This window comes from Bombyx mandarina, chromosome 08 (genome assembly GCF_030267445.1).
Source record: "Bombyx mandarina strain Sakado chromosome 08, ASM3026744v2".
Lineage (NCBI taxonomy): Eukaryota > Metazoa > Arthropoda > Insecta > Lepidoptera > Bombycidae > Bombyx > Bombyx mandarina.
The window spans coordinates 13,860,303-13,877,510 of NC_143215.1; the positions used below are offsets into that span (position 1 = coordinate 13,860,303).

A 17,208-nucleotide genomic window follows, 5' to 3' on the forward strand; every position below is an offset into this window, starting at 1 on the left:
TTTAAATGTGTAATAACGGTGACTTATTAACTGTTTCATATCTGTGAAAGTGCACAAATCTGGGAAAATGAAACAAAGCCGCTCGACGTAGCTTCTCGGGATCCTCCAAACATCCCACTGAAAAAATTCACAAGTAAATAACCACCACTTTACTGTGATTATATTTCATCCCATATCATCTCATCTCATTTCATTTAATTTCGTCTCAGTTGATTAATGTCTTAAATTAATCATCTTCATTTAATTTCACTCTATATTATCATTTTTCATAAAAATAAGAATATACATTAAAACAAGACTTGACCTAAAGGTCTTAGTTACCAGATCATAAAATCCCTTAAAAATAATTATAATTTTGTGTGATGATTATCTATACTAATATATAAAATTACAGTGGTTTTTACGGATGTTCCGTTATAACTACTGAACCGTGCATCCGATTGACTTGAAACTTAGTATCCATGTAGAAGATACATGTACTTAATGGATAGGCTATTATTTATATGAGTGTTGGACTCCCTATACCAGTTGCGGGGGCGTTAATGATGAGAATCTTTGTGAGGGTGAGAAATAATAATGTTAATTTTAAATGCCCAGCGAAGCGGACGGGTACAGCTAGTCTTTTCTAATAATGAACAGATTACTTACCGAATCGGAAGTGTACTTATAAGCTTCAGGTCTTCCTTGAAGCTTCAAATGAGTCATCAGTGACTGATCGCTGCTAGCTAGTAGCTGATAGAATATGTGGAAGTTCCTCTCTCCATGCATCTGACTGACGACCCTGGACTTTTCTAGTAGATAGTTCAGGATGTGACCACCTTCGGGGCCGCCTTCATAGTTGAACTGGATGTCCATGTATTTGCCGAAGCGACTGGAATTGTCGTTGCGGTGCGTCTTCGCGTTACCGAACGCTTCGAGCAGGGGGTTGCTTTGTAACAGCTTATCCTTCACGTTTTCCACGTTCCGGAGGTGGTTCGTTCTGGCGGCTATGTATTCCAGAACTTTCTTCGACGCTTCCGTTTTGCCCGAGCCGGATTCGCCTGTACGGGTCAGACGGAAAATTTTGTTGACAATTTTTTTTTTGTGGTTCACGCACTAATCACGTCACGTTCCTTTGCAACGGAAGTAAGATAAGCCTTGATATTATTATCATTAGTTACAGTGAATGCTGAATTGTTTTATGTTCAAACTGATTTTAGGTATTTGTTTCTTTTTTATTTATTTATTGATGCACAAAACAAATTACCATCATTACAGTACATATTAGCAAAATCGTACAAGTAGTATCTATAATCTAGATTGTAATCTAAATAGTATGTGCACTCAGCAAAACCATACTAATATGCATGACTTTTTGATGGGCGTACCTTTTTTTCATTGGAAACTATCGCTATGAAAGAGTCATGAAGATTTTTACGGGCGCTTTCACTCGGTAAAGATGCACCAACTATTGTATTGTTGGACTTTGACAGGGCCAGAGGTGTCGTCAAGCCACCTTCCCTCCACTTAATAACTATGTATTCCGTCAAAAATGGCGTTCTTAAAGAAATGAATAAATTACCTGAGATCAAAATACATTGCTCTCTGTGCTCGTAAACCAAAGACCGGTAAGCGTTGTCGGCGATCGCGAAACTGAAAACAGATTTTTTTTATTATGAATCTGCACCATAAGCCGATATTTTATTTTTATTATTGTCGGTATAATCTAATAAATGTACACACATAAACACACACACACACACGCATGCTCGCTCGCACGCACGTGCACACTCACCCTCATACATACATGCACCCAAGCACGCAAGCACGCACTCACACAAGCGCGCGCGCGCACGCACCCTCACACGCACGCAAACACGCACGCATGCACAAACACGCACGCGCGCACGCACACACGCACGCACACACTCACGTTGTTGATATCCTTTTCTTTTTTATTTTAGATTTAAGTTTCGGTTTCTAGTTATGCTGTTGAGGAGTTGTTCTGATGATTGACGTGAAGGAAGGATAGCGTTGCCTCTAAATAATATCGACCAGTTCAAGTTTAATCATCATCATCTGTATACTAACGAGAACCTACCGTCAAATCTATTTTTATTGTTTACGATGACTTTCGAAGGATTTTACTTCAAAATTAATATAAATAAATTTATCAGTTACGATCCTATTGTTATTTAATTTCGTATTTGGGTTAGATAATATTGAACTATGTAGGGTATCGTACAATACTGTGTTCTTATCACAACGATACGAGGAATACATTAATGGCTTTTGTTGATTACGTGTTCATAAAAGTCTTCGTTTAGAATTTAAAGTTTTATAAAATTCTAACGTGATAACGTCTTATGAATCAATGAACACCGGATGCACGCACGAAAAAGTGTCACGTTCCGCCTGAGCCTGAGCGCGCAAGCGAGAGTGCGGAACAAGCGATAGAGAGGCCCGATCGGCTCAAGCCTACCACGCTGCCTATTTCTGCCGTGAAGCAGTAATGCGTTTTGGTTTGAAGGTCGGGGCAGCCGTTGTAACTATACTGAGACCTTAGAACTTATATCTCAAGGTGGGTGGCGCATTTACGTTGTAAATGTCTATGCGCTCCAGTAACCACATAACACCACGGTTGTGAGCTCGTGAGCACGTCCACCCATCTAAGCTTTAAAACAAGGCATTGCCTTGTGACACATTTATCTCTCTTCTCCCGTAGCGTCAGACCTAGCACTTCGAATAGTTCTGCTACTGACATTATCACGTATAACTATTGTCCGTAAATCGACTTTACAGACAACCAATTTTTTTTCCTTCTTTTCAATCTAAACCTCTATCATAGCATATAAGATTAATCGTTATGCATTAGTTTGGCTTGTAATAATGTTACTTCATGTTATTTCAGCCACAAATGACGTCACGCACAATGAAGTAGCATACAACAAATTAAGAGTACTCATGTATTGTGTTGTTTAGTCTTATGATGAGATGAAATTAATTGGTGACAACCGCACTTACCAGTTGTGTACGTTAGTTTATAAAACAAATGTGCATCTTCAGAAAAAAGCTATTAATAGCAATAATTTACGGTCAAATCTACTCTATTCTTTAAGCATAAATCAGGCAGGATGCTTCACGGGAGTAAATAAGATTTTATCTATCCATATAATCTCATAGTTAAATCTATCTTCTATATATTTAAAAATGAATTGCTGTTCGTTAGTCGCGCTAAAACTCGAGAACGGCTGGACCGATTTGGCTAACTTTGGTCTTGAATTATTTGTGAAAGTCCAGAGAAGGTTTAAAAGGTAGATAAATATGAAAATGCTCGGAATGAAATAAAAATAACAATTTTGTTTTTCCTTTGATGTATTCACCGTTGGACGCATTCCTTTTGTTTGTTTTAAGTTTATTTTATACAAAAGTTTAGGTATTTTATTTATCGATTGAGGCACTACGAAGTCTGCCGGGTCAGCTAGTAATGAATATAATTATCTTTCGGAATCACAAGTTTTTTATTTAGATATATTTTTAAGGCTGAGTCCTGTTTGTATGCGTGTGTGTACGTATGTAAATGAAGTAATACTCACACGTGCGGCGGTGCCTCAAAGAATGCTTTCTTGAAGTAAAGTTTGGTTTTCTCTTCAGTGTAAATCGGTAGATTCTTGTACGGATTCACCGAGATCAGTACATTACCGATGTAAGTCTGCGGGATAAATAATAATTTTTATTTTTATTTATTTATTGCCAAGATGGGTGGACGTTTTACAGTACATCGGCTGCCCCACCCTTCACACCGAAACGCATTATTGCTTCACGGCAGAAATAGGCCGGTGGTACCTGCGCGTGCGGACTCACAAGACTCCTTACTACTAGTAAAATGCTTTTTTATAACATCCTTTTAAGATATTAGAAATACGTAGCTGTGTATTACTTGTAATGGGCAAATGTGCTCACGGACCAGTTGAGCTCACCAGACGTCATACACATCTCAATGTGAATGGTAGCTTAAGGTATAACGTTAGAGTCTCAATTGCATTTTTAAATTTTTTATGGTGATATCCCACTGAGTGGATCGACCCGAGTTTTTTCGCTGGAGACTTCAGTAGAGATTTTTTCGATTTATTCTATTACGTGATAATAGCCGTTACAAATTAGAATGTCTACATCACATTTCAAACCGTCTTTCGTTCCGATTTGAGGGTAGGAAGCAACAAAATTGTATAAATTTGTTAAGTCTTTTGCCTCGGCTCTCAAGGAGTCTCATATTGCGATGTCTAAGAGCTAGAATAGATGTAGTGAGAAATTATTTTCCTTCGAGAAAACTCGGATCTTTATCGAAATACGATGACACTCGAACTGTCAATGAATGACCATTTAAAATGAGTGACATTTTCATATCCATTAATATGGAACTTTATTGTTTAGCGTCAAATGTCAAAATGAATAATGTCATTGTATAATATAGAGATGTTACAACCATAACAATTATTACTTAAAACGGGATATTTACCAGTGTATTATACGAAATGAGTTCCCGATACTTTAAAGTAATAATTGTTATGTTCGTGACCATAAAATAACTTTGCCAAAATACCTCTGAGTTGTTGCTATTTTTTAATTTGCTATTTTGATGGGTACTGAAGCTATTTAAGAGAGCACGATAAATACGAACTTTTCCGAAAAATTACGAAAGAAAATCTTTTCTCACTATATCTATAGATATGTTGTTCTTAAAAATTCCCTACCCTTCAATTAACTGTTAATAAATACAATACTTACATAAATAATATTTTCATGGAAACGTTTCTTCAAATTATCAATGAAGGCCGCTTCGGATCGGTAGTCCTCCAGCAAAACGAAGTCTTGGACTCCGACCCGCTCGCGATGCTGCAGGGAGTGCTCCATCACGCCTTGTACGGAAACTGGCCTAATGAGCCTGCCAACAAACGAAATTGAACTTTATTGCTGAAGGGTATCCACTCATTATCGAGCTGCTGTACGACCTAAGCTACTGAGTTTCTCGCCTAAAACACGTCATTACGGATCCTCCCGATCCATTAACGGTGTTTCAAGCACCGGTCACCGTCCTCGTCGAGCCCCTCGCTTACGACAAAGGGCTCGACGAGTGAATTAACCCATAGACACAGCCCACTGAGTTTCTCGCCGGATCTTCTCAGTGGGTCGGGTTTCCAATCCGGTGGTAGATTCTGCGAAGCACTGCTCTTGCTAGGGCTAGTGTTAGCAAATTCTCTCAGGTTGAGCCCTGTGAGATCGTTCACTAGTCAACCCAGTAGCTTCGAGGGGTTTTTGAGTTACAATTAGCCCCCGTCGGCTGTTTTTTTACACATAAGGGCGCATCACAATATACAGATGTAACATAAATCAACGCTCACCGTAACTTTGTTATCCTTTCAAGGAGCAATTCGTAGTATATGAAATGCATGAAGCCCATTGTACGAACTATCCACACGGATGGCTATCCGTAATGTGACGCTCGAAACTATTTAATGAGACCTAAGTTATTTGTAAGGCAATTTGATGGGAAAAATAAACATTGGAATAGCTATTTATGGTTTAGTTTAAATAATGTTAATGTTTTGTTTGTTTAATTAGCTAAGACGCTAGCAGAGCTGTCTTAATTATAGCCCTGTCTTTCTGTTTGTATGTGTGTAGCATCGTTACTTCCGAATGTGTATCCGGGGTAGGTACTTACTGGTGGAAGGACCTCTTATGAGTCCGCGCGGGTAGGTACCACCGCTCTACCTATTTCTGCCGTGAAGCAGTAATGCGTTTCGGTTTGAAGGGTGGGGCAGCCGTTGTAATTAAACTTGAGACTTGTGTGGCGCATCTACGTTGTAGATGTCTATGGGCTCCAGTAACCCCATTAACACCAGGTGAGCTTGTCCATCGACTACGACTTTGTAGAACACATTATTAATTACAACTATTGTAGTTATGCCGCATACGTGTTCTTTTATTTAAAAAAAATTAAACAACGTCAAATATCGTTGAAATTTTTGTTAAAGACCCGAGCGGAGCCGGAGCGGGCCGCTAGTTGTATATATATGCATTTGTAATCGTGTATAAGAAAATTTAATGCTGTCTTTTTTTTTTGTTATTTGAGTCGTCTATTATCAAAGGTGGCAATCTGTGCATTTGGACAAAAAAATGTTATTGATATTTCAATACAGATTGATTTGAATATAATCGTCTCCTTCAAAGAATACGGTTCAAAACCTGCATTAAATAAAGGTTAATGTTAACCTGTTATTTATATAAGATGTCGTTCCGAAGAGTTTTGTGACTGCCAATGGAATACAAAGTCAATAATGCGTTTTTCTGATTTACCAATAATTGTCCAAAAGTCAGATTGCCGGCTTTGATAATAGTCGACTCATTTATTAGTATCGAGCGAGCCCGGACCCTTTTCGCGACATTTCACCGAAATGTCACTGTCGATGATTTTCGCTATCTTTTTTGTTACCACCGAATGTCGAATTAGGTAAAAACGGATTGGTGGTATTCTGCTGTGTTACCCGACATTTGCGGTAACATGCGACACTCTTTATTATCATCCGGTTAATGTCCGTGGCATTATAATAAGGTTGGCGATATTTAATGGAGATTTATTATGTAAAAATTTTGTTCAGTTATAATCGTATAAGAAAACTAGCCGTACTCGCCCGCTTCGCTGGGCATTTAAAATTAACATTATCATTTATTGTGTCATTATTATTAGCGAGTCCAACACTCATATAAATATTAGCCTATCCATTAAGTACATGTATTTACTACATGGATACCAAGTTTCAAGTCGATCGGATGCATGGTTCAGTTGTTATAACGGAACATCCGTAAAAACCACTGTAGAATGATAAATATTAGTATAGATTACAATAGAACATTATAACATTACAACGGAAAAACAAAATAATTTTTCTATTTATTTTTATGGTTACAATTACTTATGTTTGTTATTATAGGAATAACGAACCTTCAATGTAAAGTGTGTAAAACTTAAAGATCAATGACCGCATTGATAAACGCCGCGCTCCTTCAGGGTCATCAATAGAATTTGTCTTCATTTTTGAGAACGGATGTCTTTTTTTTTTTTTTTATTGCCCTTGTAGGCAGACGAGCATACGGCCCACCTGATGGTGAGTGGTTACCGTCGCCCATGGACTTCAGCAATGCCAGGGGCAGAACCAAGCCGCTCGATGCTCTGTGCAAATACACACTGTTATGCTCGGTAGGTTAAAGCTTACGAAAACAAATAAGTCAGCATCGTCGACGTCGCCAAAAACACGTCATTACAGATCCTCCCGATCCATTAACGATGCTTTTAGGCAAGCACCGGTCACCGTCCTCGTCGAACCCGTCGTTTGCGACGAAGAGCTCGACGCGCGAATTAACCCACAGACACAGCCCACTGAGTTTCTCGCCGGATCTTCTCAGTGGGTCGCGTTTCCGGACCGGTGGTAGATTCTGCACTGCTCTTGCTTCGATCAACAGTTGCTATTGTTGATCGAAGTGCTCTTGCTAGGATGTGTTAGCATCACTCCGGTTTGAGCCCCGTGAGCTCACCTACTAGTTAAGGTTACGCTGAAATAGCCTCTCAAGGCTCAGCTTAGGTAGGAAAAAATAATAAAAAGAAAATAACTCAGCAACCCCTATTCGACTATTGCACGATCTAGCCAAAAGGTCGGTCAATTTTGTTTACGTTTCGCAATTCACGACCGCATTGTTTTGGTTCGGTTCTGTTTTGAAAAGGTTTTTATGAACTCGCACAGATCGGTATCATCGTCTTATCTATTCTGCCAAAAAATCAAAACGAAAGTCATTGTAACCGTCTCGACTATGACAGTAAATAATTCTTCATTCTTTTCTATATTATTATTATTTATTTATTTATTATTTATTGTCTATACTAATATAACTATACTTGAGACCTTAGAACTTGTATCTCAAGGTGGGTGGCGCATTTACGTTGTGGATGTCTATGGGCTCCAGTAACCACTTAACACCAGGTGGGCTGTGAGCTCGTCCACCCATCTAAGCAATAAATAAAAAAATATATATATAATATTATAAAGAGGAAAGATTTGTTTGTTTGTTTGTTTCGAATAGGCTCCGAAACTACTGGACCGATTTGAAAAATTCTTTTTCCATTAGAAGCCGACATTGTCTCTGATGAACATAGGCTACTTTTTAAAAAAAATATATATATTTTTTTTTTTTTGTTTCATGTGTGTTTTAATGTTTCCGAAGCGAAGCGAGGGCGGGTCGCTAGTAATATTATAAAGAGGAAAGATTTGTTTGTTTGTTTGTATTGAATAGGCTCCGAAACTACTGAACCAATATGAAAAATTATTTTACTGTTTGGAAGCTATACTATTCCCGAGTGACATAGGCTATATAATATATATTTTTTTTAATTAGGGATCCTTACTAAAACTCCAATAATGTAACCCTAAGTGTTAAATAATTACCTAAAATATTCTTTACATCGCGTGCCCTGCAAAAACTATTGATGATAGAATAAAATAATTTAATGCGACTTTGTAGAACACATAATTATTTACAAAAAGTGTCGCGACCGCATATGTCTTACTATTATAGTTATGCCGCAATAAGTGTTTTTTTTTTATTTTAAAAAATAAAACAACGTCAAATATCGTTGAAATTTTTGTTAAAGACCCGAGCGGAGTCAGAGCGAGCCGCTAGTTGGGAATAAAACTTTAAGCGATTTTCACTCGGGTTCAATTCATATTCTCAACAATTATACGTTTTCTTGTTAACTTCAGACGAGCAGCGAGTTTGAATGCGGCTGTGCGTGATAGATGATACGGTATAAAACTATTTGTTCTAAGTCATTATGTAATACCAAAAAAGGTTAAAACAAGGTTTGTTTGTAGACAAATCGCAACCCGCATTTCAATAATGAACATTGCTAAGTGATCTTGACTAATGGCCAACACTGTTTATGTTTCGTTCATGGTTATTGATTTGTTTATTAATTGTAATACCTGATGTTGGAGGCCGGTCATGAGAGTCGACATTAGAACGACGTTTCGGTTGTATTGGTACAGCGGCTATGCTACTCTTCATTACGGCAGTAATGGGCAGAATGGTGATTCCCGTTAATGTTGATTTCTAACAAAATCTTATGGGCCCCAGCCGGCAGCAAACAATTTTTTAAATGAAATATATTTCGAGGGTATATCTCATCAAATATTTATAATAAAAAGGTATGTAGTAAGTTAAGTTGTTGAATACTTCGGTCGCATAGCAAGGGAATATTGAAACAACCACGAGAGGCTCATCGTGACCGGAGAAGTGAATGGATAAGGACCCCGGGGTCGCGGCATAATATGGTCAGACCAGTGTCCTTAGAGCGAGTTTTTTAAAGTTCTCGATAGCTAGATAAAAGTTAACTCAAATTTGTATGGAGTTGGAATGTACGTTAGCCGCACCGCTCTTGAATCTACAGTTCACAACGCTCACCACACCGCCAGAGATAAATGGAGAAAGATCGACCCAGAGGAAGTCATACAGAAGGATGGTCACGACCCTCAGCATTCTATAATACGACGCAAGGAGGAGGAGGAGAGCAGTAAGTTTTTTTTTATGTTTTTGAGGTAACGGTTTTCCATAATTACCAAGGACCCAAATTGGAATTGTGTAAAACATTTAAAATTTTAGTTTTAGTTCAATTAGTCTCCATCTGTCTGACTGTACGGCTAGTTGATAAGTCAGTACACTCGTCCATTATTCGGCACTCCACGTTCATTTTCACAATTCGCAAGAAAAGCACTTCCAAACATTACGGCCCGTGAAGGCTTTAGCTACGCCACAGATCGGACAATATGGAGACATCGGCCCGGCATCGAGTGGGGATCATATAATCAGATTAATTTTGATTAACTCCGTAGTAGCACCCCTAACTGCTTGTCCGAGGTACGCGAGTTCCATTCCCGCATCGGACGAACATTCGTTTATTACACGATGTTATATTCCTTCACAATGAAAGTCGTTGGTGAAAGATTGTTGTAACTTTGAAAAAAAGCGCCAGCTTCAAACAGCTAATTTTCATAATTTAATAACGAAATTTATGTTATTCCGTTTTATTTGTACGTTTCCTGCGGAGATTAATGTCTGATGTCATTAACATTAAGTCAATACTTAGTAACGTGCCTACATCCTTATTGAGATAGCGTTGTTAGCAATGACCTAAGTGTGTTGCATTTGCTATTTGCTATATTATCCGACCAAGGTAAAGTATAAGTAGTATGCGGAGTTCGGAGAATCAGGAAACTTCTGTTATCCACTTTTACTGAAGGTTATGGACGGCGTTAAGCATGAATGATTAGGTGATTCGTAACATCAGTTCCCTTCGTGGGTAAAAAGGAACATGACATGGACATGTTATGGTGGTTTCCTCGACGACTCCCCTGATCGGGTATCCTTGGGTCGAATTGCGAGTCTGGTCGTACTGTTGACCGCGGTAACTCCCCTTGCCCGGGTTCTGTCGAGTGCAGAGGAGTGATTTAGTGAGTGGCCACTACTATTTTCGGATCAACCTTTAATACCTTCGGCCACCGAGTCCCACATATCCCGTGCACCCTTTTAAGCACGAGAACCTTACAGGAGGACCGATCTTAGACCCGGAAAAAAACTGTGATGATCCCTCATAGATACTGTTACGCCGGTAAAAATAACGCCATTTGTTGTCGAACAGCAGAAACGAATATCAAAAGAACTAGTAATATCGAGAGCACTCGAAAAGTGTAACGCCATCTATTATCAAATAGCGGAAACAGATATCGAAACGACTGGACTTGCCCGGAATGTTCTCGATAATTCTAGGGATGTCGTACCGACTATAAAAGCGTAAAAGACACGAAGGCAGTTAGTAATCGGATCTACTCGAACCTGAAGTGAAGTGGAAGAAGTGAATTACGAAGTGTAAAGTGTTCTGTGAGTGTTCTAAGTGTTTAATATAGTTTTAATTTGTACTTCGGTGGAATTTTTATTTATCCCGAGCCCCAGTGCGTAACATTATAACTATTCGCATTAGCTGATTGGAAGACCGTCTAAACCACAAAAAATAACTAATCCAATCTGTTATCTAAGAATTCGAAAATTGCGTGTTAGAATTGAATAACGGGGGTTGATTAAAGCCGCAGTCTGTCCGACACGACATGCGACACGGCCGTTTATTGTTCATGGTAACAACGTCCACTAATGGAGGAATGGGGGATTGAAAAAAGCAGTATTTCTACAACACACATTAATGCATTAACATTTTTGGTATTATTTATTGTCTTTCATTTTGTATTATAACTGGCTTAAGCTGTGCGTACTGCGCATAATATACTTAAACAACATCTTTTTTTTAAATTCCTCACACGGTTAACCACACGTGTTGATCACGCAAAGATAAATCGAAATCTTATTTCAAGGACGATAAAGCCCTTTATTCTATGAACAGGATATAAGCGTAAACACAGAATGCTAAATGTGACTACTTTAGTGAAGCCGTGTAACCAAAATTGGCTCAAGTCAATCACCTTAAATCTATATTAGGAAGGCGAGGAATGGGAATCGTTCGTTTGAACATTTGAAAATTGTGTTCGCATTTTTTTTTCCTATCAATGCTGATAGCCTTGAGAGGCTATTTCAGCTTCTCCTTGACGTGTAGGTGAGCTCACGGGGCTCAAACCGGGAGTGTTACTAACACTGGCCCTAGCAAGAGCAGTGCTTCGCAGAACACACCACCGGATCGGAAACGCGACCCACTGAAAAGATCTGGCGAGAAACTCAGTGGGCTAAATATGGCAGATCGCAAACCGGCGTTGTGGGCAAGCCGGTGGGCTGTGTCTATGGGCTAATTCCCTTGTCGAACCCTTCGACGCAAGCAACGCGACGAGTTCGACGAGGACGGTGACCGGGGTTTTTGTCCCTTAATCTCACAAAACACAATGCTTAGTGCTCTGCTGCTGGTTCCGAGCCGCTCATATAGTCGATATTTCCATGGTATTGTAACTTCGAGATCTCCTGAGACGTTGTCCCCTGATAAGGGCAACTCGTTGACAACAGGCATGCTTATCCAGTCTACGCTAAAAAACAGCCAAAATAATAGTGGACGAAACTTGGACGCTAAACTAGGCGTTGGGTTTGCAACTTTGAAGATTTAATGTGTAAGATTAGCATCTGGACACAAGACGTTATATATCCCGTTTTAGAGGGGAAAAAAACGTGCTATTTAAGGTCTCGCGAGCGGTGACCGACCAAAACAAGTCTGCAGTGGGTGGTCTCATAAATGAGTGCAGTATAGAACAATCAACGCCGAATGAATATTTCTTCTATTTCTTAAAAAAAATCCCAGCAAAGCGTTTTCCAAAAAAACAAGTTATTTAGCGACTCTAAGCTTTCGTACATTTCAAAACGTGATGATTCAGAGACTGGATGAGTTTTGAGAAACGCTTCGTTCGGTTCAAACGTTATCTGTTGAGGTCATCGCATCACGACACAATACTTGAACAATATTATGATGCTTTAGAGTTAAGTTATACTAGATTTTTCTGCCAGACACATTTTTTTTAAACAACGATGCATGGTTTTGGTATCACGGTTTTTTGCTTGTAGATTTTATGGCCTGGTAACGAGACTTTTAAGCCAAGTCATATATTTCCTTCTTACAATAACTATTATATTAAGAAGCGAATTGAGATGAAGAGAGAAACGAAACAAAATAGGATAGATTGAAATATAGTCTCAGTAAAATGGTGTTTATTTACGGAGACTTACTTAGGGGACTTTTTGGAAGAGCCCGAGAAGCAGCAATAGTTTAAAAAAGCTCTGAGTTTCTTGCCGATTCTTCTCAGTGGCGATATGGAATTTAAAAAAAATATCACGATTAAAATCACAAATCTACACGCCTTTGCGAGGTTACTTAAATAAAAATATTTAATAGAGTGGTGTGGAAGAGAATAGTTCGAGTATTATTTGTGCCTCTGTTTATTTTTACGTTACATTTAAGATTTATTAATCTGTGGTGTTCCACCAAAGAATTATTTCGAATACTCCGTTATCATGAACTTCATTTTTTAATATATTATGTTTTTATTTCAGAATATAGAAATTACATAAAGTTATTAGTAGTAAGTTTATATTTAAAGTGTTAGTAAATCAACCTAACTTATGGTTGGGATTGTTCAAATGAATTGCAGACATAAATATCCACTCATGAGCATCCGATTTTTTTTAAAAGCAATAAATTCACGAGCATTTTGACACCATTAGTTTGCCATTTAATGGAAAGGAAATAGAAGCCCGTCCGGTTATGGTTCATAAACCTTTTGTCGTGAATCTCCGTTAGTCATGGCCAATAAGGAACTCATTTGAATACCGATCGGTGGATTATGAGCTGAATGTAAATGTGATTTATTGAGATAATGTACAATCCCAATAATTATTTACAGTGCTTGTTTAAAGATTTCAAGCACTCATTCAGCGTTTTTCATTTCTTGTTCAAACTTTGGGACTTAAAAGAGACATTAGCGTTAATAAAGTTGACTAGTTCTAAGTTCGACTGTATGATTCTAATGGTCTAGTTATCTGAGTCTATTTTGTTATATTTTTATCTTATATTTTGGCTAAATTGTTTTTTTTTATTATCCGCAACACGCTTCGTCATATTATAGAAACAGAGTTATCAGCAACATGCTTCGTCAACAAGTACAATACTTACTTTCAGCTACAAGCGTCGTCATAAGTAACCTATAAGTCCACGCTAACAGCAATGCGCGCATAGGCATCGGCTAGTCAAAAAACCCACTCTGGATCGCACCCGGCCCGAAAGTACCCATTACGCTAGTCGCATTACCACGCTGTATGGCATATGATTCTAGTTCTAATTCTGTATGATTCTAATTGTGTGATGTTTATGAGCTGCCCTAGCCACTGAAAACAGGTGAACAGGGTTCATTTACCCACGCAATGAAAAAATATTAAGCATTATTACCCATTGTACCCACTTTAATTGATGGATTTCTAGTTAATACCCAAAAAATATGTCCCTTTTCGTCTATGCCATTTCACAGAATGATGTAGTACGCTAAATTATTATGGATGTATCACTCTCTCACGTTTTTAATTAGGTCAAGAGTGTTGTTTGGGACAGAAAAGTATTTACGCAGTTAAAAATAACGGGTCCGAAGTCTGCTGTCACCGTATAAACGGAAATAGATCAGAGATTTACAAGTGGGTCAGATTGGCCGAATTATTTTTTAACATCACAATCTTGCAGCGGTAAACGTTTTGCTCTTTTCCGTCAATGAGCATATATTTCCATTTATTTATTGTTTTTCATTTTCTAATATTATGTACTACGGTTTTTAAAGAAGAAACCGTGTACTTAATGTTAAAGTTCCTTTCGAAGGAAGGAGGGCTCGGCGGGTAAATTAGCCCGCAGACACAGCCCACTAAGTTTCTCGCCCGATCTTCTCAGTGGGTCGCGCTTCCGATTCGGTGGTAGATTCTGCGAAGCACTGCTCTTACCAGGGCCAGTGCTAGCAACACCGCCGGTTTGAGTCCCGACAGCTCACCTACACGCTAGGGTAACGCTGATATGGCCTCTCAAGGCTATCAGCATAGGTAGGAAAAAAAAGTTGAACGTCGAGTTATCTTAATCTAATTAATATTAGCACGTTTATGGCCTTGCTTAATCACTGAGGCAGTCTTCAGTTTTACCGCCCAATGGAAAGAAATCCCAATTTGTCTATATATTTGGCGATCTTTATTTGTATCCTTATTGTAATAAAAAAATAGATAAATGTATAGAATTATTAATAAACATCTTGTATAATTTAAAATATAATGTAAATATTAAGAAATTATTATTACAATAAATTAATACATCAATCTTTATTATAATAGAAAAAAAAAGGTTTTCCCAAAATACTCAAATAACTGCAACCCTACTCAATTAATATACATAATATATTATGTACATGTATACAAAATTAGGTAAGTATGAAGATTATATTTAGCAGTTTCCCTAAGCACTAAACTATCAAAGTCTACATTAAAATAGATATTTTAGCGGTATCAGTATATCATCGGTATATTTTCCGGAATATTACATTTCCATTGTATGCGAAGGAAAGTGAAAGCCAAACATATGTTAAGCTGCTGTATGTATGTTTGAAATGCCAACGCTCCATAATGAGATTCTTAGAAATACTAGATTTCAGAAACACTAGTGTGGCGAGTGGGCAAGTCAACTGTCGATTCATTGTGGTTCTAAGAAACTACAAGTTGAATCGTACAGATTCTGATTCCGTTGTCCGGACAATATTTAGTTTTTTTTTTTAAAACTTCTTAAAAATTGAAATACCTTTCATAGATACACTAATTTTTTTTATTGCCCTTATGCAGACGGGCATACGGCCCACCTGATGTTGAGTGGTTACCGTCGCCCATGGACTTCAGCAATGCCAGAGGCAGAGCCAAGCCGCTGCCTACCGAGCGAAATTAAATTGAAATACTAAACGTTTTAAGTTTTTAACCCCTCGGTATTGTGTATATAATAAGAATATCCTCAAATAAGAACAGGGAATGTTAAAACGAATTTTAATCAAGCACTGCCTCTTTTTGGCGGTGACAAACCAGTTATTAACTGTTATCATATAATTAGATAAGTAAGTATATTTTCAATCTACTCAAGTTCTATTGTAAACACATTTATAGATGCCGCCACATTAACTATATTACGATTTCTAAGAATTCTCTTGTTGAGTAATTATTATCGCTTGGATCGAAAAAATACTCAGAATTGGATGACAATTAAGAAAATGCGTAGAAAGGTTGTCTTTTCTATGTTATTTAAGTACTTGTTTGATTTGTCCTTTTTCGAATGTGGTTTGAGGAGTATTCTCTACAGCATTCCGTGTCGATGGCCGAAAATACGGTTTTATTGATACCGTACGAATGTTGTCAGTCCGCCTTCATATTTTTTTAGGACTTAGATATTAACACTGGCTTGGAGGCCTTTCCAGTTTCATCAGGACAGGTGGGCGAGCAAAGGCTCAGCCAGAAGGGACCACTTTCAACGCGGCAGCCAATGCATACTGGTTGTGGGGCCTTTTTTGAGCCTGCCAGATAGGTACGAGCACATCACCCTGCATATTTCTGTCGTGTTAGCAGTAGCTAGTTTGAAAGGTGGGGCAGCCGTTGTAGGTACTATAAACTGCGACTTAGAACTCAAGTCGCAAGTTTATATTTACGTTGTTAAAGCAATTGAAAAAAACGCAGTTAGGTTATATAAAGGTCACCGTTCTGAACTAACCCATAGACACAGCTCATTGTGTTTCTCACCGGATCTTCTCAGTGGGTCGCGTTTCCGATCGTGTGGTAGTTTCTGCGAAGCACTGCTCTTGCTAGGGCTAATGTTAGCAAAGTTTCTCCGGTAGAGCCCGTGAGCTCACCTACCCGTCCGGGCGTAGCTGGAATAGCCTCGTAGGCTACCAGCTAATAGGTAGGGAAAAAATATGTATAATTGCATTTATTAAAGACTTTTACGACAAAGGTATGCTGTTCTTTTCGCTAAGAATCATGCGTTCTGATTTGAAGATTAGGATAGGTTATATGAAATTGATTTGGAGCCCATATCGCATGTTCATATTTTGATGTCTTATAGGCTCAGGTAACCCCCATCATGCCAGGTGGGCCGTCAGCTCATCTACCCAGCTAGTGTCATCATCATTCTTCTGTCCTCCCCCCAGTCACCATGGATCGTGCTGGGCAGCATGTCTTCTGCTTCAATACTCCTTCCTACAATCATATACCATTTCTTCACTCATTCCCCTCTTACACATATCGTCTTTCACGCAATCCATCCATTTTTTTAGGTCTACCTCTTCCTCTAAAGCCTTCCACATTCATAGTTAATATACCAAGCTAGTGTAACAAAACAATAATTACCGAATCGAAAACCAATAATCAAATTGGTTTAGCTATTGTAAAGATTAGCGTTCACAAACACGAAGACAATCAGATGTCCGTTCCGATAACATTTATTATAATAATCAGATAATACTTATTATATCTGTTTACGAATAGATTAAATGTCTACATTGTAAATGCTAACACAGAAAAATTGTTTCGAAATTAGGCTAATAAAATTCTAATCTTGTTTTATCTGTGGCAATATTAGTT

The 17,208-nt window shown here is 38.2% G+C and overlaps 1 protein-coding gene across 3 annotated transcripts in view; it reads right to left on the reverse strand.

The window, feature by feature from the left end:
- Myo61F (unconventional myosin 61F) overlaps positions 1-17,208 on the reverse strand; it is a 72,747-nt gene that overhangs the window by 22,471 nt on the left and 33,068 nt on the right. For all 3 annotated transcript variants that reach the window (XM_089729260.1, XM_089729261.1, XM_028180128.2), the window contains 4 exons: positions 4,768-4,924; positions 3,576-3,691; positions 1,562-1,632; positions 649-1,040 (listed from right to left, as the gene is read on the reverse strand). In XM_089729260.1, the coding sequence (XP_089585386.1) occupies positions 649-1,040; positions 1,562-1,632; positions 3,576-3,691; positions 4,768-4,924 (736 nt within the window). The remainder of the gene's footprint in view (positions 1-648; positions 1,041-1,561; positions 1,633-3,575; positions 3,692-4,767; positions 4,925-17,208) is intronic.